The sequence below is a fragment of the Castor canadensis genome, chromosome 7 (assembly GCF_047511655.1).
Source record: "Castor canadensis chromosome 7, mCasCan1.hap1v2, whole genome shotgun sequence".
NCBI lineage: Eukaryota > Metazoa > Chordata > Mammalia > Rodentia > Castoridae > Castor > Castor canadensis.
Window position 1 is genome coordinate 76,394,042 of NC_133392.1, and position 21,584 is coordinate 76,415,625.

The 21,584-nt window shown below is 35.2% G+C and overlaps 1 protein-coding gene across 9 annotated transcripts in view; it reads right to left on the reverse strand.

Moving 5' to 3' along the window:
- The window catches only part of Ptpn20 (protein tyrosine phosphatase non-receptor type 20), a 141,089-nt gene that overhangs the window by 43,159 nt on the left and 76,346 nt on the right, over window positions 1-21,584 (reverse strand). For 6 of the 9 annotated variants that reach the window (XM_074079360.1, XM_074079363.1, XM_074079359.1 and 3 more), the window contains one exon: window positions 1,012-1,160. The exons of the other annotated variants lie outside the window; for them this stretch is intronic. In XM_074079360.1, the coding sequence (XP_073935461.1) occupies window positions 1,012-1,160 (149 nt within the window). The remainder of the gene's footprint in view (window positions 1-1,011; window positions 1,161-21,584) is intronic. 9 annotated transcript variants of the gene reach the window in all.

Here is a 21,584-nt window from a genome sequence, read left to right on the forward strand (position 1 = left end):
ATTATGATCTTAGAGAGAAAGGGCATTCCTAAAGAACATGAAAACCCAGAATCCCTAAGATTATTGTATTTGAATTCTAAAAATTATTTATTATATATGGGTGTATATGTGTGCACATTTCTACTGTTTGTATACAAACAGTAGAAAAATTTACTATACATAATACACAAGGAATAATTTCCTTATTTTATAGTTATTAATCAATATGAGAAATTATAAATAGAAAATTGGGCAAAGAATTGGAGCTAGCAGTTCACAGAAAATAAATATGAAATGCTAAATACATATGGAAAGATATTCCTTTGTTCTCAAATAAAGAAAGGACATTTAGATTATCAACAAGAAATCATTTGTCATTTAAGAGATGAGTTAGTATTGAAAATCTGATAACACAAAATACTGTCTTTCTGGAAATTTGTTCTAAAAATGAAACATATACAGAGGCATGCAAAGAGAAATGATTGCTATTCATAATAGCAAAGACTAAAACAATCTGAGTGTCCAAAATATGGAAATATGGAAAGTAAGATATTTATGCATATAATTAACTACCATGCCAATACTTAAAGTCCCAGCTATATACATGCTGATAACCCATTTGGAAATTATATCTTATGGAAAAGTTTCTTAAAAAGATAGAATGGTGAGTAATGTACAAGCCAACAATTTTTCTGGAAATTTATATGGGAAGTTTAATAGGGGGAGAGAGAGAGAGAGAGAGAGAGAGAGAGAGAGAGAGAGAGAAAGAAGGAGGAGGAGAAGGAGGACAAGGAGGAGGAGGAGGAGGAGGAAGAGGAGAAGGAGAAGGAGAAAAGAAGATATAGACAGACCAACACAAGCTGACTTTCTCTATGTTTATGGTATTTGACTTTTTTACCATGGACATCTACTACATTAAAAATTTACAACAGTACACTCAAATGAGAAAAAGAAGAATAAAAGCAAAGAAATATTCTGGTTATGGTACAGAAAGGAAATTATATAGAGATTTTTTAAGACCAAAATATTTACCATAAACTCCTGGATGATACCATATTGTACTTTTTTCTTAAGCATGTTCAAACAATCCTTGGTGGCTGATTGCTCATTAAAATTGAATGTTAGTGGTCGAATCTGAGCCAATTGATCTAGCTCCCCTTCAGAAACAATTTTTTTTATATCTAAGAAAGAGAAAAATTCACATTTGTAAGTTCTTTGTATGTATGTAAAGGGAGATTTTTACATTTTGTTTTTTTTTAAGGCACAGCCATGTAAGGGTCAATGGAAGTTTATTTTTCCAGAGGCAGAATGTACTTGGAAAGAGAATATCTTTATTTTGGAAAAATCAGGCTATGTACCTTGAAATTACACAAAAATCCATCATTCTTGGAGAAAACTGTTCAGTGTTATAATAGATGCAGACTGAAAAGCATTGTATTTTGCAGTGTGAACCGGGTACAGATTGACAATTATGTCAAGGAAAGAAAGTACCAAGAGTTTAGATTAGGAAAAGGAACGTTTTGCCTTCTCAGGATCAAGTGTTTAGAAGTCCTGAGTCTTACAGAAGAGGATGTGAAGGATCCAACATGTCTTACGTTACTAAAACAGATTGAACACCTACACAGAGCCCTACCCCCAAAAAAGAAAGGATCTATGCAATGTAATTAACAAGACTGAACTGTATTATTTATATTAACACTTACAACTAATAAAAAGAGAAGATAGCATGTTCTAATAGGCAGCACACATAAAATATTTCTTTTTATTATGATCTTTTAGGCCATAGATATAACTATTCATCCATGTTCCAAATATCTGAAAACTTATCCACTGGTCAAATTGCAGCAAATCTGGAAGTCATTTGTAAGAGAGTACTTTAAAAGTTTCAGAACTTTGAGGTAAAATGTTCAAGTGAAACCTGTTCTTAAAATCTCTTTCTGAAACAAACTAATATGAATAAAAAGCAAGTTAGAACCAGCAAGAAATATACAGGAAGCAATTAAACAACAGAGAGAGAGAGAGAGAGATGGCAATTTCTAAGAACCCACACAGTCCTAGGTAACTCATCTTGCCTTGGAACCCTACTATATCCAACAGTCCTTTGTAAAGGTGGGAATGAGAGGAATCTGCTGGCTGGGACACAGTCACAGAAATCCTAAAATCCCTTACAAATCTCTCACTATAGTATGAAAGCAGGTCTAAGCAGTCCATAAGGGATAAAGTTCCCACAAGAGCAGGAGCCATATTGATCTTTAGCCCTAACCCTCCCTCTCCCCCCAAAAATGCCTTTGGTTCCCATCATGTCCCAGATTTGCTAAAAAAAAAAAAATGGGACAAATGCATAGAGGAAAGGAAGGAAAAGGTAGGAAGACCGTTACTGATTCTCCAACAATGATTCTATCACTGTGGATAGTTAAAGCCACCCCACTCATGATTATTCCACAATAATATACTGGCCAGGAAATAATCCAGAAATAGGCACCAAGTGATCTGGGTCAATAGATAGTAAGAAGTTTATTCACCCACCTCTCCAACCAGACATAAGCGAGAAGCATAAGGACCTCTAGTCCTATATAGGTAACCCCCTGTGACCATAAAAACAATGAGTTGAGTATCACAAATGTGAAAAACATAAAGAACCAATGTTCTTGATGACATCACTGAGAAGCTAATCATATTGAGCCTAAAATCTTTTCAACTTGTATTATGGGCTTGGACTTACATTATGCAGAAAAATACATTTGCTTATCACTAACATCATTTTGAATTTGGTTTCTTACTCTTGCAGCCTGGTCCCAGAATTCCAATCAATATGTCAGGCTTTGGCTGTATAATGTCAATCATTTGTGCCAGTTTACAAAAAAAGATCTGATCTAGCAATTTAGTGCTGGTATCATCACTGTGTGAATCTAAAGAGCAGGTACTTCCCTCAGTATGAGTCAAGAACACCACAGAAAGCTCTGCCATGAAATGTGCTGCTTTTGCCACAAAGAGGAGACTGAAGAAGATGGAGATCATTGTTCTAACCTCTAGTCCTGCAGGACACCAACTTAGCAACAATGGGGTAATTAGAAAGTCACCACCACACAGCTAGGTATGGTGGTGAATGTAATCCAGGGCAGAAGTTCAATGGCAGCCTGACTACATCACAACACCTTGCCTTTTTTTTTCTTTTATCATTTTCACATTTACTCACAAGTATATACATTGTTTGGGCCACCTCCCTCCCATCCCCTTTCCTCCCTCCCCCCACTGCCAAGCAGAACCTGTTCTACCCTCTTGTATCTGATTTTGTTGACAAGAAGACATAAGCGACAATAAGAAAGACATAGAGTTTTTGCTAGTTTGAGATAAGGATAGCTACGTGAGATTCCTAGCATTGCTTCCATGTACATGTGTACTGCAGTCCACACTGGTTCATCTCTATCAGACACCTTCACTACTTCCTAGTCCCCTTCCCATAGTGGCCTCTGCCAGTTTGAGATTACTTATTCACTCCTCTACAGTAAGCATATCAACCACATTCAAGTTTTAGGTTTCTTTCCCTTTCCCTATTCCTCCCGTATGCATTCTCCCCTTAGTGTGTGACCCATGTCCAATAATATTACTGCATTTGTTTTAGATCTACAATCCGCATATGAGGGAGCACATGCAATTTTTGGCCTTCTGAGCCTGACTAACTTTGCTTAAGAGAAGTAAAACTTTCTATTTACTTAAGACAAAATTTCATTCTTCTTTGTGGCTGAGTAAAATTCCATTGTGCATAAATACCACATTTTCTTAATCCATTCATAGGTAGTAGGGCATCTTGGCTGTTTCCATAACTTGGCTGTTGTGAATAGTGCTGCAATAAACAGCAGGTGCCTTTGAAATAACCTGAGTCGCATTCCTTTGGGTATATCCCTAGAAGTGGGATTGCTGGATCACATGGCAGATCTATGTTTAGTTTTATAAGAAGCCTCCATATTGTTTTCCAAAGTGGTTGTACTAGCTTACATTCCCACCAGCAGTGTATGGGGGTTCCTTTTTCCCTACATCCTTGCCAACATTTGTTGTTGGTGGTGTTCTGGATGATAGGTTTTCTAACAAGAGTGAGGTGGAATCTTAGTGCGGTTTTGATTTGCATTTCCTTTATGGCCAGGGATAGTGAGCATTTTTTCATGTTTTTTTTTTTTTTTTTTTTGGCCATTTGGACTTCTTCCTTTGAAAAAGTTCTGTTTAATTCAGTTGACCACTTTTTATTGGTTCATTGATTTTGAGGGAGTTTAGTTTTTTGAGTTCCCTGTATATTCTGGTTAACAGTCCTTTGTCTGATATATAGCTAGTAAATGTTTTCTTCCACTCTGTGGGTGGTCTCCTCAATTTAGAGACCATTTCTTTTGTTAGGCAGAAGCTTATGCCCACCTTGTTTTTGACAAAGGCACCAAAAAGATATGAGAAAAGACAGCCTCTTCAACAAATGTTGCTGGGAAAAGTGGTTATCTGCCTACAGAAAACTGAAACTAGATCCATGCCTATCATCCTGTACTAGTATCAAAGTGGATTAAGGACCTTAATATCAGACCCGAAACCTTGTAGTTAATACAGGAAAGAGGAGGGAATACTCTGGAAGCAATAGGTATAGGCAAGGACTTCTTCAGTAGAAATCCAGCAGCCCAGCAACTAAGAGAAAGGATGGACAAATGGGTCTACATGAAATTAAAAAACTTCCACACAACATAAGACCTTGCCTTAACAAAAGATAAAAAGCAGGCTGGCAGAGTGGCTTAAGTGATAGCATGCCTGCTTAGCAAGCATAAGAGCCTGATAAGAACCTGAGTTCAGCTCTCAGTACTGATTTTAAAAAGAAGAAGAAGAAGAAAAGAAAGCTACCAATAAATATAACAGCTGACCCTAGAAATATAACCACTATAGCTACAGTGAAGACCGTTAGTGCTGTGCCTATTATGGTATGTACTAGCAATATGGATGCCTCTCCATACATTTATGTCTTGGCTAAAATATATTGGTCATTCCTGGTATCCCACACCAGCTACTAGGAAGTCTTGGAAATGTAATTTTAGTTTTCCTGTCTTGGCCATATGATAAGTCACACTAGGAGAAAGTTGTTGTCAGTGCTAAGTAAGGGTACCTATAATATCAGCGGTACAACATTTCACCCATATTCTTTGAGCTTTCTACTCCTTCCTTCCACCCCATCAGAACACTCAACATTGTTCTCAAGCAAAATGTGGCCCTTAAAATAAAATGTAGTTTATAACAGAAGATAATGAGTTCAAACCCCAGTACCACCAAAAAAAAAAAAAAGACAAACAAAACAAGTGGTGCTGGAAAAACTGAATATTCATATGCAGAAGAATGAAACTAGAACCATATTTCTCACCATATTCAAAAATCAATTCAAAATGGACCAAATATCTAAATGTATGACCTCAAAACTATAAAACTACTGCAAGAAAACATAGGAGAAACACTTCAAATATTAGTAGGCAACAACTTTTTGGGTAAGAACCTAAAAGGACAAGCAAAAGAAGCAAAAATTAACAATGGGATTGTATCAAACTAAGAAGCTTCTGCACAACAAATTAACAGAGTGAAGAGATACTTGTAAGGAATAGGAGAAATTATGTGCAAACTATCAAACAAGGAGTTGACATCCAAAATATAGAATGAACTAAAAAACAGCAAAAATAGGCCTGGTGCAATGGCTCATGCCTGTAATCCCAGCTGCTCAGGAGGTTAACATTGGATGGATCATGGTTAAAAAGCTCACAGGAGCCCATCTCTGGGACCTGTCATCCCAGCTACATGGGAGGCATAAATGGGAGGACCACAGGTTGGCCCAGGCAAAAATGTGTGACCTATCCTCAAAATAACTAAACCAAAAATGGTTGGGGAAATGGCTCAAGTGGTATAGTTAATACCTAGCAATCATTAGGCATTGAATTCAAACCTGAATACTGCCAAAAAAAATGATCTGACTAAAAAATGGGCAAAGAATTTGGATAGATACTTCTCAAAATAAGATATACAGATAACCAACAGTACATAAAAATTGCTCAATATCACAAGGCTGAAAACATCCCAAATTTAATGAAAGACATCAGTATAAACATCAAAGAGGCTCAGTGAGCTCCAAGCAGAATGAATTTAAGAGACCCACACTATTACACATTATAAACATCAATCTGTCAAAAGACAAAGATGATGAGATAAAAGCAAACTGTCATATACAAGGGCTCCTCAAAAAGATAATTAGTGGTAAAATGTAAATTTAATCCCCAATAAGAAATCATCTCACCCAGTTAGAATGGCTATAATCAAAGAGACAAGGGCCTATAACTCCAACTCCTTAGGAGGCAGAAGTAAGAGAATCGTGATTACTAGAGGGTAAGTAGAGAGCAGGAATAGGTGGAGATTGGGTCACAGGTACCAACATATGGTTAGATGAGAGGAAGAAGTGCTAGTATTCTATAGTACAGAAGGGATTATGGTTTATAATTTATTATGTATCTTAAAATGAATTACAAGAGAGTTCATAGATATTGTAGTTTATAAAGATATTATGAATGCCTAAGGAGAAAAAAATGCTAAGTACACTAAATTTGTTCATTATACATTGTACACATATATCAAATCACTGCATCATAAATAAATATATGTAATTATAAATTTAAAGTAATTTTTTAAAGACTAAAACATAAAGAGGCTGGGTGTGATGGTTCATTCCTGTAATCCCAGGTAATCAGGAGGTGGAGACTGAGAGGTCTGTCGTTTGAGGCCAACCCAGGCAAAAAAGTTAGCAAGACCTCCAACCAACAAGCCAGGTATGACAGTACAAGACTATAATCCCAGCTCTGTGGGGGAGGCATAGGTAGGAGGATAGGATCATGGTCCAACGTTGGCTCAAGAAGAAAAAAGCAAGACTCCAAAAAATAACTTAAGTATATGTATATACAGAAATATCACAATGAAATCCTCTTGTATTATGAACATATGATAATTCAAAACTATTAAAAATTAAAAGAAAAACTACTAAAGCAAAAAAGGACTGGGGACATGGCTCAAGTGACTGAGGGTCTAGCAAGATGAGGCCCTGAGTTCAAACCCCAGTAATACCAAAAAAAAGAAAGTGAGAAGGGGGGAGAGAGAAGGAGAGGGAGAAGAAAAGGGAAAGGGAGAGAGGGAGGAAGGAAAGGAGGAAGGAAGAAATTGTTCATTCTCAGGAGAAAATGCAGTCTCAGAAATAACTAGAGAAGACCTTGACTTTGACACTTCAGGTTGGAAAACAGCAAAGACGACCATCAAAAACCAAAAAAGAAACCAATTCAGTCAACCCTGGGAGAGGAGAGAAACTGATTTCTAGAGTTGACATTATTGTCTAATAATTGATTTTCAGTTTTCATCAACAACAAAAATCATAATGCACCAAAAAAATTTTTTAAACAGAGAAACATAGCTGATTCAAAGGGAAAAAATAAACTAACAGAAGACTCTATCCCTGACAAGAGACTGTATGGCAGAGCTAATAATGAATATAAAGCAAATATCTTAAAGGTTCTCAAATGACTTTTAGAAACACAGTGAAAATGATATATGAACAAAATGGAAATATCAAAAAAAAGACAAAGAATGTAAAAATAAAGGGTAAATAAATTCTGGAGCTGAAAAACTTAACTGAAAAGAAAAATTCACTAGAGAAATTCAAAGGCAGGTCATTAAGACAGTGAAAATCAAGTCTGAGGAACAGAAAGAAAAAAAAAGACTGAAGAAAAGTGAACAGAGCCCAAAGGACATGTGAAAGCACTATCAAGATAACTAAATGACACATTGTAAGAGCTCCAGAAAAAGACAAGAGAGAGGTACGAGCAGAGAGAATAAAAACAATGGCTGAAAACTTCTCAAGTTTACTGAAAGACATGAGTATAAACATTCAAGAAGTTCAAAGAACTCCAAGTAGGATGAACCCAGAGACACACATTGAGGCACATTATAAATCAAAAAAAGACAAAGGCAAAGGGAGAATTTTAAATGTAGCAAGATAGAAATAACTTGTCATAAACAAGGAGTCCTCAATAATCTTACCAGTAGATTCCACATCAGAAAATCTGGAGGCTGAAATAGAAAAACAAAAAATAAACAAACCAAAAAACCCTGTTAAACAAAAATCCCTTCAAAAGTATAGGAGAAAAACTATGAACACAGATAAACAAAGCTGCAGGAGCTCATTACCACTAGTCCTTTTCTATAAGAAATCCTTAAAGAGAGTCCTACACATTGAAATGAAGGAATACTTCACAGTAATTCAAAGCCATATGGAGAAAAGCGATCTCAACAAGTCTATTAGTAATTATATAAGCTAGTATTATTGTAGCAATGGTGTGTGACTCCACTTTTTTTGTCACTACGCGATTGAGAGACTAATACATTCTTTCAAAATTATTAGTCTATGAGCTCAGGATATGGCTCAAGTGGTATAGCATGAGGCACTGAGTACCATCACTCAAAATGTTAGTCTAACATCAAGTATTATTGTAAGTTTGATTTGTAACTCTCCATTTTGTCTTCTAAATAAGAAAATAATGCTTTAAAACAATAGTTTATATTTTGGACAGCAATACAGAAATACGTAATTTTGTTGTTTTTTTTTTCCATTTTTCTTTTATTATTCATATGTGCATACAAGGCTTGGTTCATTTCTCCCCCCTGCCCCCACCCCCTCCCTTACCACCCACTCCGCCCCCGCCCTCTCCCCCCCCAATACCCAGCAGAAACTATTTTGCCCTTATTTCTAATTTTGTTGTAGAGAGAGTATAAGCAATAATAGGAAGGAACAAGGGGTTTTGCTGGTTGAGATAAGGATAGCTATACAGGGCATTGACTCACATTGATTTCCTGTGCGTGGGTGTTACCTTCTAGGTTAATTCTTTTTGATCTAACCTTTTCTCTAGTACCTGGTCCCCTTTTCCTATTGGCCTCAGTTGCTTTAAGGTATCTGCTTTAGTTTCTCTGCATTAAGGGCAACAAATGCTAGCTAGTTTTTTAGGTGTCTTACCTATCCTCACCCCTCCCTTGTGTGCTCTCGCTTTTATCATGTGCTCATAGTCCAATCCCCTTGTTGTGTTTGCCCTTGATCTAATGTCCACATATGAGGGAGAACATACGATTTTTGGTCTTTTGGGCCAGGCTAACTTCACTCAGAATGATGTTCTCCAATTCCATCCATTTACCAGCGAATGATAACATTTCATTCTTCTTCATGGCTGCATAAAATTCCATTGTGTATAGATACCACATTTTCTTAATCCATTTGTCAGTAGTGGGGCATCTTGGCTGTTTCCATAACTTGGCTATTGTGAATAGTGCCGCAATAAACATGGATGTGCAGGTGCCTCTGGAGTAACAGTCTTTTGGGTATATCCCCAAGAGTGGTATTGCTGGATCAAATGGTAGATCGATGTCCAGCTTTTTAAGTAGCCTCCAAATTTTTTTCCAGAGTGGTTGTACTAGTCTACATTCCCACCAACAGTGTAAGAGGGTTCCTTTTTCCCTGCATCCTCGACAACACCTGTTGGTGGTGGTGTTGCTGATGATGGCTATTCTAACAGGGGTGAGGTGGAATCTTAGCGTGGTTTTAATTTGCATTTCCTTTATTGCTAGAGATGGTGAGCATTTTTTCATGTGTTTTCTGGCCATTTGAATTTCTTCTTTTGAGAAAGTTCTGTTTAGTTCACGTGCCCATTTCTTTATTGGTTCATTAGTTTTGGGAGAATTTAGTTTTTTAAGTTCCCTGTATATTCTGGTTATCAGTCCTTTGTCTGATGTATAGTTGGCAAATATTTTCTCCCACTCTGTGGGTGTTCTCTTCAGTTTAGAGACCATTTCTTTTGATGAACAGAAGCTTTTTAGTTTTATGAGGTCCCATTTATCTATGCTATCTCTTAGTTGCTGTGCTGCTGGGGTTTCGTTGAGAAAGTTCTTACCTATACCTACTAACTCCAGAGTATTTCCTACTCTTTCTTATATCAACTTAAGAGTTTGGGGTCTGATATTAAGATCCTTGATCCATTTTGAGTTAATCTTGGTATAGGGTGATATACATGGATCTAGTTTCAGTTTTTTGCAGACTGCTAACCAGTTTTCCCAGCAGTTTTTGTTGAAGAGGCTGCTATTTCTCCATGGTATATTTTTAGCTCCTTTGTCAAAGATAAGTTGCTTATAGTTGTGTGGCTTCATATCTGGATCCTCTATTCTGTTCCACTGGTCTTCATGTCTGTTTTTGTGCCAGTACCATGCTGTTTTTATTGTTATTACTTTGTAATATACAGAAATACGTAATTTTGTAACATTAACAGATAAAAGAGGTAGGAACAGAGCTGTTAAAGGAGCAGTTTTGTATCTTTTTTAATTAAGCTGGTGTAAATTAAAATCACAGTATTAAAACTTTAGGAATATCAAATGTTATACCTTAGCTACCTACAAAGAAAATAACTAAAGAATATACATAAAAGGAACTATTATATGTTACAATATTATTTCACTACAAAAAATTAAACACAAAAGAAGAGAATGATGCGGGAACTGAGGGACAGAAAATTGAGGGCATAGAGAAAACAAATGAGAAAATGACAGTTATTTTTCCTCATCTGTAATTGCTTTAAATGAAATTGATTCAACTCCCCATTAAAATAATAAAGACTGCATGGTGGATCAGAGGCACCCAGGGATCTCTAGCATCTCCAGGGGGACAGAATTAAAACACCTGGAAAGCAGATTACCATCCAAACATTAACAGAAGACACCTGGAGAGCAGATACCTTTCCAGACACAGAAGGCACCAGAGACCTGAATCTGCTACAGAGTGACTACCACCAGAGCAGCCACAGAGAAAATGAAACCAGAGTGAATGAATACTAATGGAGGCTTGCACTGTGCACCAGCCCATCACCAAAGCAGGGCAGCACTAGGCACATTAGGTGGGTGTTTGGCAACTCAGGTTACACCCCACAACCCAGCTGTGGGAAGTGTACCTCGATCCAGCCATGACTTAGTCCCTCCTAAACCTTGGTGAAAAGTCCCAACATAGAAAATTCAGGAGATTAAAATTTCCAGCCAATGACTGAACCCCAGAAGCAAAAATCTCAATGGAGAAAAACAAGAAATATGATTCCTTCAAAAGTTAACAATTCTATAGTAATTGATTTAAATCATGTTGAAGTGAATGAAATACCATAAAAAGAATTCAAAGAATGATTATAAAAATGATCAATGAACTCAACAAGGATATAAATAAACAGCTAAATGAAATGAGGAAGAAAATACAGAATATGAAAAATAATTAATAGACTGAAAATATCAAACAGGTATCCTGGAACAAGTCAAACAAAAAATCTCAGTTGAAAACCTCAACAACAGACTGGGTCAAGTAGAAGACAGATTATCAGGATTTGAAAATAAGGCTGACAAATAAGAACATTCAGACATTACTGAAGAAAAAAGAAATTATGAATAGAATATGCAAGTCCTTTGGGACCTGAAAATTACTAATTTTGACATAAATAAGAGCATCGAGGTAGAAACTAAAGGCATTAAAAAACTATTTGGTGAAATAATAGCAAAAGAATTCAAAAATCTTGGGAAAGTTATGGACATCCAGAGACAGGAGGTATTTAGAAGCCCAAACAGACATTACTAGAAAAGAATTTCCTTATGGTATACTATAGTTAAGATGCCAAGACTACAGAACAAAGAAATAATATGGAAAGCTGCAAGAGAAAAGCACCAAATCACCTATAAATGCATACCCTAAGAATCATAGCAGACTTCTCAAAAGACACCCTAAAGGCCAGGAGAGCACAGAGTGATGTAATTTAAGCATTCAAAGAAAACTACTGCCTTCCCAGATTATTATATCCAACAAAATTAACCTTTAGAATCAAAGTAGAAACAAAACAAAACACACAGAAGAAGTCAACACAACCAGGAGAGCAAGAGAAAGAAAAATCTCACTAGACAAGTAGATAAGCAAATAATAATCAAATGTTAGAAATAAAACAAAATGACATGAGCTAATGCATATCTTTCAATTATAATCCTGCATATAAATGGTCCTGATCTCACAGACTGACTGACTAGAGTAAAAAAAATGATCAAAGTATTTGCTATATGTATTACAAGCTAATATAATCTGAAAGCAAGCAGGAGGAGCAATACTCATATCCAACAAAACAGACTTTAAAGCCAAAAATAGAATAGACAAAGAAAGTCACAACATATTGATAAAGAGAATAATACATCAAGAGGATATAATGATTGTACAAATACCTGTACCAAATGTCAATGAACCCAATTTTATATATGAAGAACAGCACTAACGGACATAAAGGGAGAGACAGACCCCAACACAAAAAGAGTAAGTGATTTCTAACAGCAATATATTGGTCATACAGAAAAATAAAGCTCAACAAAGCCTCAGAATTAAATGACACTATAAAGAAATGGACTTAATGAACATCTATAGAATATTCCATCCAATGGCTACAGAATACAAATCTTCTCAGCAGCTTATGGAACTGTCTCCAAAATAGAATATATTTTAGATTGCTATAAAGCAAGTCTTAAAAATATGGACTGGTAGAATGGCTCAAGTTGTGCAGCACCTGCCTAGCAAGTGTGAGGCCCTGAGTTTAAACCCCAGTATGACAAAAAAAAATACTGAAATAATTTCTTGCATATTACAGATCAAAATGGAATGAAACTAGAAATCAACAACAAGAAATGCCATAGGAACTACATGTAAACATAGAGATCAAACAATACACTTTTGAGTGATCTGTAGGTCATTAAAGAAATCAGGGGGAAATTTTTTTAATTCCTAGAAGCAACCTGGACACTGGTGACTCATGCCTATAATTTTAGCCTCTTGGGAGGCTGACATTGGAAGGGTAGCGATTTGAAGACAGGCCAGGCATAAAATTTTGTGAGACCCCCATCTTAATAGAAAAAAGATGGGCATGGTGGCATGTGCTATCAGTAATGCCAGGAAATTTAAAATAGGAGGCTTGCAGTCCAGGCTGGCCTGGGCAAAAAGCAAGACCCTATCTCCAAAATAACCAGAGTAAAAGCTCAAGTGGTACAGTGCCTGCCTAAGAAGCATGAAGTCCTGAATTCAAACTACAGTACCACCAAAAAAAAATTCCTAGGAGCAAATGAAAATGGAAATACAACATACCAGAATCTGTGGAATATAGTGAAGGCAGTTCTAAGTGTTATGAGCACCTACAACAGAAAATCCGAGTGATCTCAAATAAATAACTAATGATGTACCTCAAGGTTGTGGAAAAAACACAAAACAGCCAAGCCCAAAACACTAGAAGGAAATAAATAATAAAGATCAAAGCTGAAATTAATGAAACAGAAACTAATAGAACAACATAAATGATCAAGGAATCAAAGAGTTGGGTTTTGAAAAAATAAACAAAATTAGCAAATTCTTAGAGCGAAGAGACAAATTAATAAAATTAGAGACAAAAAAGGAGATACTACAACATATATATACTGAAATCCAGAGGACCATTACAGATTATTCTGAAAATTTATACTCCCATAAATTGAAAAATCTAAGCCAGGCGCTGGTGGATCACCCCTGTAATCCTAGCTACTCAGGAGGCAGAGACCAGGAGGATCGCGGTTCGAAGCCAGCCCAGGGAAATATTTTGTGAGACCCTACTTTTAAAAACCTTTCACAAAAATAAGACTGGAGTAGCTCAAGGTGAAGGCCCTGAGTTCAAGCCCCAGTACCACAAAAAAAAAAATCTAGAGCAAGTGGACAAATTTCTTGACACATACAACCTACTAAAACTAAACCAAGAGGACATAAATAACTTAAACAGGTCAATAACAAGAAATGAGACTTAATCAGTAATAAAGTTTCCCAACAAAGAAAAGCCCAGGAGAAGATTGGATTCACTGCTGAATTTTAACAGACTATTAAAAAAGAACTAACACCAATGCTCCTCAAACTACTTCATAAAATAGAAATGCTTCCAAATTCATTCTACAAAGCCAATAAATACTACACTGATGCCCAAACAAAGGACACACACACACACACACAAAAAAAAAAAACTATGGACCAATTTCCTTAATGAATGTAGTCACAAAGATCTTCAATAAAACATTTATAAATGGAATTCATTAGCACATTAAGAAGATCATACACCATGATCAAGTTGGTTTCAATATGAAATCAATAAATGTAAACATATCATGTGTATAGAATCAAGGACAGAAATCATACAATCATCTCAATAGACTCAGAAAAAGCCTTAACAAAATACAACATCACTTCATGATAAAAGCACTGAAGAAATTAGGTATAGGAGGCTAATACCACAACAAAATAAAGGCTATATAAGAAAAATCTATAGTCAACAGTATACTAAATGGGGAGAAACTGAAAGCATTCCCTCAAAAATCAGGAAAAAGACAATTATGTCTACTCTTACTCTTAGTCAATACAGTACTTGAAATTTTTAGCCAGTGCAATAAAGCAAGAGAAAGAAATAAAAGAGGATACAAAGAGAAACGGAAGAAGTAAATTATCCATATTTGCAGTTGAAACTTAAAAGACCCTAACAACTCCACCAAAAACTTCTAAAACAGTTTCAGTAAATTAGCAGGATACAAAATTAACATGTAAAAATGAGGTTTTTTTCTATACACCCATAATGAACTCACTAAGAAGAAAATCTCCTGATTTTCCCATTCACAATAGCCTCAAAAAAGAAATGAAAACCTAACCAAGGAGATAAAAGACTTCCACAGTGAAAACTATAAAGAGACTGAATATAAATAGAACATAATAAATTATGTATAAATTTAATGAAGGACGTAGAAATAAGCCAACAGAGCTACATCCGTCTGATCCTCAACAGAAGGAACAAAAACATACACTGGAGAAAAAGACACAAAAACAAACTGCACATTAACAAATCGTAATGGGAAGACTGAATACCCACATGTAGCAAGCAGAAAATAGATTCTTATCTCTCACTCTCTGCAAAGCTCAACTTAAAATGGATCAAAGATCTTAATGTAACCTGAAACTTTGAAATGAGTAGAAGAAAACGCTGGAAAAACACTTTAAGATCTAGGCATAAGCAATGACAGGATACCAATAACTCGGGAAATAAGAGCAATTGACAAATAGCATTGCATCAAATTTAAAGACTTCTGCTCAGCAAAGGAAACAATTATTAAAGTGAAGACAATCTAAAAGATGGCAGAGATTTATTCAACAGAATTAATGTCCAGAATATACAAACAATTAAAAAAAATTAAACCCCAAAATAACAAACATTCCAATAAGAAATGAGCAAATGAACTTTACAGACTCTTTTTAAATGAAGTACAAATAGCTAATAAATACATGAAAAAATGTTCAACTTCTTGGCCCTTAGAGAAATGAAAGTCAAAAATACATTGAGATTCCATCTGACCCCATTCAAAACAGCTATTACCAAGAAAACAAAAAACAACAAATGCTGGTATGGATGTGGGGGAAAATGAACCCATACACTGTTGTTGGGAATGTAAATTAGTATAGCCACTATGGAAATCAGCACAGAGGCTCCCCAAAAAACTAAAATTAGAACTACCTTATGATGCAGACATATCACCTGAAGGAATCAAAGTCAGTATACAATAGAAATAACTGCATATCCATATTTATTGTGGCACTATTCACCATAGCCAAATTATGGAACCAGCTTAGATGCCTGTCAATGGATGAATGGATAAAGAAAATGAGGTATATATACATGGTGGAGTTTTCTTCAGCCATAGAAAAGAATAAAATTATGTTGGGTATGGTGGCTAATATTTTAATGCCAAGAAGAAGCAGGAGGATAAAGGAGGAGGAGGAAGAGGAGGAGAAGGAAGAAGAGGGGAAGAAGCAGAAGAGGAGGAGGGGGAATAGAAGTTAGGGGGAGGAGCATGAAACCATGGTTTCTTTGTAGGAAAATGGATGATCATCATATTAACCTTATAATAAGCCAGACTCATAAAAGCACAGATTACACATTTTCTCTCATATATGGGATCCAGGGGAAAAGATACTAAAGTATAAGGGGTATAATTAGGGACTATTAGAGAAGAGAAAGGGGAACAGTGGGAGAGAGAAGGAGAGTAAGAGAGGAAAATAAGGGAATGAATGTGACCAAAGTACATTATGTGCATGTAGGAAAATGTCACAATGAAACCCATTCTTTCATAGAATTAATAAAAACCAATTTTTAAAAAAGATAAGAGATTGGCAGAATGGATCTCAAAAACTTATGGTCCAACTATGTTATCTGTAATAAATTCAATTAAGACCCAAAGGCTTAAAATAGGGTGAAAATGAAAGGGCAAGAAAGGATATTCAATATAAATAATAATCAAAGTAGAGAAGGACTAGCTATACAAATATCAGACAAAATATATTAAATCAGAAACACTATAAAGGACAAAGGTCATATTTATAACTTGTGGTTTCAATAGCTCACTTTCAATAATCAAGAAGAAAACTGACAAAAGGTGATAAAATAGAGGGCTTGAACAATACAGTAATTCAAATAGAACCAACAACATTTACAGAACATCTTATGCAACAATACATATTCTTCTAAGTACGCATGGAATATTTTCAAGGAAAGATCATGAATTAGGTCATAAATTAAGTCTCAATATTTAAAAGGTTGATATAACAAAGAGTATCTTCTTCAAGCACAGGAGAATAAAAGAAATCAATAACCAAAAGAAAAGTAGAAAATTCACAAGTATGTGGAAATCAAACATCACACCCTTAAGCAACCAATGGATAAAAGGAGGTATCATAAGTGAAATTAGAAATACTTAGAGATGAATAAAAAATAAAAATAGCATATAAAACGTTATCAAATACAGCAAAAGCAGTGCTAAGGAAGAAATTTTTGGCTATAAATTCTTACATAAAAAAAACACAAAGATTTCAGATCAATAACCTAGCTTAACAACTTAAGGAACATTAAAAAAAACAACCACAAAGCTAATAGAAGGACAGAAGTAATAAAGATCACAGCAGAGATAAGTGAAATAGGAAATATGAAAATAACAAATAAAAATCAATGAAACAAAAGATGCTTATTCAAGTATGTCAAAAAACCCGAGGAACTTTGGATTAGGTGGTGCTTTAGTATGGATCTTGTGTGTACCCCAAAAGGTAAAGTCATGGTTCCCATCAGGGTATTACAGGGAGATAATGGAAACTTGTAAAGGTGGGGACTGGTGGAGGTCTTCACCTTATTGGGAGAAGTCCTTGAAAGAGTTGTGGCACTTTGTTTCCTTCTCTTTTTTTCTTTCACTTCCAAACCATTAGGTGAACAGGGTTGCTCTCTATACACTTAGGCCATGATGTGCGGCCTTGCCACAGTTCTAAAAGCAACAGATCCAACCAATCATGAGCTTTAATCTCTAATACTATAAGCCAAAATAAAATTTTTCTTTTTAAGTGGTATTTTTTATAGTATGTATGTAGTATTTTGTTATAGTATGGAAGGCCGACTAACACAGATAGACAATAGAAAGAGTCAAAATTCTAAAATTGGGAATACAAGTGGGATATTGCTACTAATTCTAAAGAAATAAAAAGATTTTAAGAAAATTATAATCAATAGTACATAAAATTAGATAACTTAGATGAAATGGGAAAATTTCTAGAAACACAAAAACTACCAAGACTAAACCACAAAGAAATAGGGAATCTAAAAAAGATCTATCATTAGTGAGAAGATTAAGTCAGTAATCAAAAATCTCCCAAAGAGTAAAATGCCTGATTCTACCAAACATTTATGAACTGACAACAATCCTCAAATTATTCCAAAACACTTAACAAGAGGGAACACTTCAGAATCATCCTGATATCAAAAGCCAGATAAAAGACATGACAAAAACACAGGTCAATGTTTCCTTATAAAAACTGATACAAAAATCTTCAAAAAATAGTAGCAAATTAAACATCTAACAGCATATTAAAAAGACTGGACTAAGTTGGATTTGTCCCTGGAATGCAAGAATGGTTCAACATATTTAAAATGCATCATAGACTACAAAACATTAATGAAAGAGAGAAAACCACATTATTTCAATTGATGCAGAAGACTATTTAACAAAATTCAATATCCTTTCATTATAAAAAATATTCAATAAACTAGGAATAGGAAGAAACTATGTCAACTTTAATAAATATTATATAGGAAATATATTCAATAGTGAAAGACTGGAAGTTTTTACTCTAAGATCCAAAACACGGTAAGGATGCCAATTCTGTCAATTCTATTCAACATATTTGTAGAAGTCCTGAGAAGAAAACAAATAAAAGATATTTGAATTGGAAAGCAAAAAGTGAAATTAGCTCTGTTTGCATATGATATGATTTTATATAGAAAAAATTACAAAGATTACACATGAAAAACTATTAGCACAATAAATCCGGTGAAGCAGTAGGAAACAATCAGTTGCATTTCTATACACTAACAATGAATAAAAACAAAATTAAGAAAACAATTCCACTTACAAATTAATTTTAAAAACTTTCAAATAATCTTATACAGTGAGGTGAAATATTTGTACACTGAACATATAAAACTATGCTAAAAGAAATTTGAGAACTATATCCCATGTTCACGAATGGGAAAACTTACTATTGTTAAGATGTCAAATGATTCACAGATTTAATACAATCTTTACCAAAAATCCCAATGTACACAATGAAGTTGTATGCTTATTTTGCAGAAATAGAAAAATCTACCCTAAAATTCCTATGTTGAAGTCCTAAGCACTAAAAATTCATAATGTTACTGTATTTGGAGACAAGGTCTCTAAAGAGGTAATAAGTTAAAATAAGGTCATTAGGGTGACCCCTGATCTGATATGACTAGCATCCTTATAAGAAGATATTCAGACACAGACACATGCAGATGGAAGACCATTTGAAGATACAAAGGGAAGACAACCATCTATAAACCATGGAAAGAACTCCAGAAAACTAACGCTACAGAAACCTTGATCATGGACTTGTAGACCCCAGAACTGTAAGAAAATAAATTCCTGATGATCAAGATATCCGGTCTGGAATACCCCAGACTGGATATGTTATGAAATCCCCAGAAAATATGAACATGTATTTTTAAAACTCACAAGCAAACAATTTCCAGGACACAAACTTTATACACACCATAGATTCAATTTCACAGACTTCCAATAGATATAAGAAAGACTGGGAACAGAACAGGGGATGGAAAGAATTGTTCCCTGAGTACTGTAGGTCTGAAGGAAGGTAACTACTACCACCATGGCAAAAAGAAAAAAAAAATTGTGCTCTACTTGGACCTAGCTCCTTTTTTTCCACTACAGTGCTCCTAGAGGATGGGCACAAGACAATCTGGTTTCAGGATTCTGTGTCAGTATAGTTACAAACACCTATCACTAAGTGAGGGTAGGAAACACTCTCCCACAATAGACTTGCCAAAGACAGAGTTTGCATACCATGAGAAGGGTGGTGCCACTGACAATGCCCCACCACTGAGAACCTGAGACAGATGACCTGCCTAAGACCGAGACTGGACTAGGGCAACAAGGAATAAGCCCTCTCCTCCAGGATAAGCACCACCAGTATGCTGCTTAATATAGGGGCAAGAAAGGGAAGACCCCCCTTCTAACGCATGGGCACAAAGGTAAGGCCCAAGGCTGAGAAAAGCAATCACCCCAAGCACAATTTAAGTCTTGAGAATTTCTAAGCCAATAGTTCACTGTAGGAAATGGCAGAAATACAGAACCAAATTCTAACTTATGTTCTAAACACACTAAATCAAGAACCTACACTCATGATGTAACAGAGGAATAGGCATGAATGCTTCTAGGCATAGATTCTACTTAATTCAATCTCTATCTTTCCCCACCCAGTGCCAACACTCAATCAAAATTTATGAGGCACAAGAAGCAGCAGCAGCAATACAACAAAAACCACACCAATCACCACTTGTGGTGGCATAGGCCTGTATTTCCAGCTACTCAGAAGGCCGAGACAAGAGGATCACTTGAGCCCAGGAGGAGGTGGGAAAGAGGGAGGGAGAAGGGAAAGAAAGACAAGAGAAGGGGAAAAGAAGAAGAATGGAAGGGAAAGGAAAGAAAGAGAGGGAGGATAGGAGAGGAGGGAGAAGGGAAGATGAAAAAACAATCAACAGAAAAAAATCAGCAATGACCTATCTGCTAAAATTTCAGAAAGGGAATTTTATGTAACTATGATTAATACATATACATGTATATCTCATATATATATCATATATATATGGTCTTATACAGTGAGAAAATGCATGAACAGATGGAGAATTTAAACAGAGACTCTAAGAACAGAAATGTTATAAATAAAAAACACTGTGAAAGGGTAAATAAATACTTTCAATGAATTCACTAGTAAATTCAACATAGTCAAGAAAAGGATTCATGAATCTGAAGATAGATTAACAGAAGTTATCCTCACTGAAACACAAAGAGAAGGAATAGGAGCAAGAACAGTACAAAGCAACAAATAATATTGGTACAGCTTCTTTAGAACATGTTTGTCCACTACAAATTTATGACCCAGTAATCCCATACCTAGATATTTACCTTAAAGAAATGGAAACTTATGTTTACACAAAACAGGTATATGAATAGTTTGTAGTACTTTTATCCATAATTTCCAAAGTCTGGAAACAACCCAATGTCCTTCAATTGGTGAGTGGATAAACGGGTGTAGCCATACAATGGAATACTATTCAACAAAAAAAGAAATGAAATACTAATAAATGTAATGACACAGATGAATATTAGCAGCATTATGCTAAATGAAAGAAGCTGGATTCAAAAGGCTACATATTTATGATTTCATTTACATGACACTTTGAAGACAAAAGTAAAGAGACTGAAAATGAGAGTGAAACAGATTACTGCTTGTCAGGAGCTGGTGGTAAGGTACAGGTTGACTACAAAAGAACCAAGAGAAATTTCATGGGACTGAGAGGATTGGACTACTCTTGATTATAGTAGTAGACCTTTGTCAAACCTCATTGAACTGTATGTTACAGTTCTTATACATCAATTTTGTATGAGACCTACATTTTAACAACTGTATAGTATGATATTGTCTTAATTTGATGTGAAATTTTCCAAATTAAAAAAAGTCATTACAGAAGATGATTTCAACATTTGAAAGGAAGCTAAAAAATGTACCTCTAAGATACTCTCTTAAGATTTTTGAGATGTGTATGTGAATCCCTCACTTCACACACAAAAATTTTCTAGATACATGTACATATCTATATGTTTATACATATTTATAAACATATATATAATATATATGTTCACATCTTTAACTATGTTTGTATTATAGTCATGTGCTACATAACAACACTTCAGTCAATGGCAGACTGGATATCTGACCATGGTCCTGTAAGATTATATCACCTACTGATATGGTAGTGGTCTTAATTTGTGTACACATACCCAAAGATGTACACATAATGACAAAATCACCTAACAGTGCA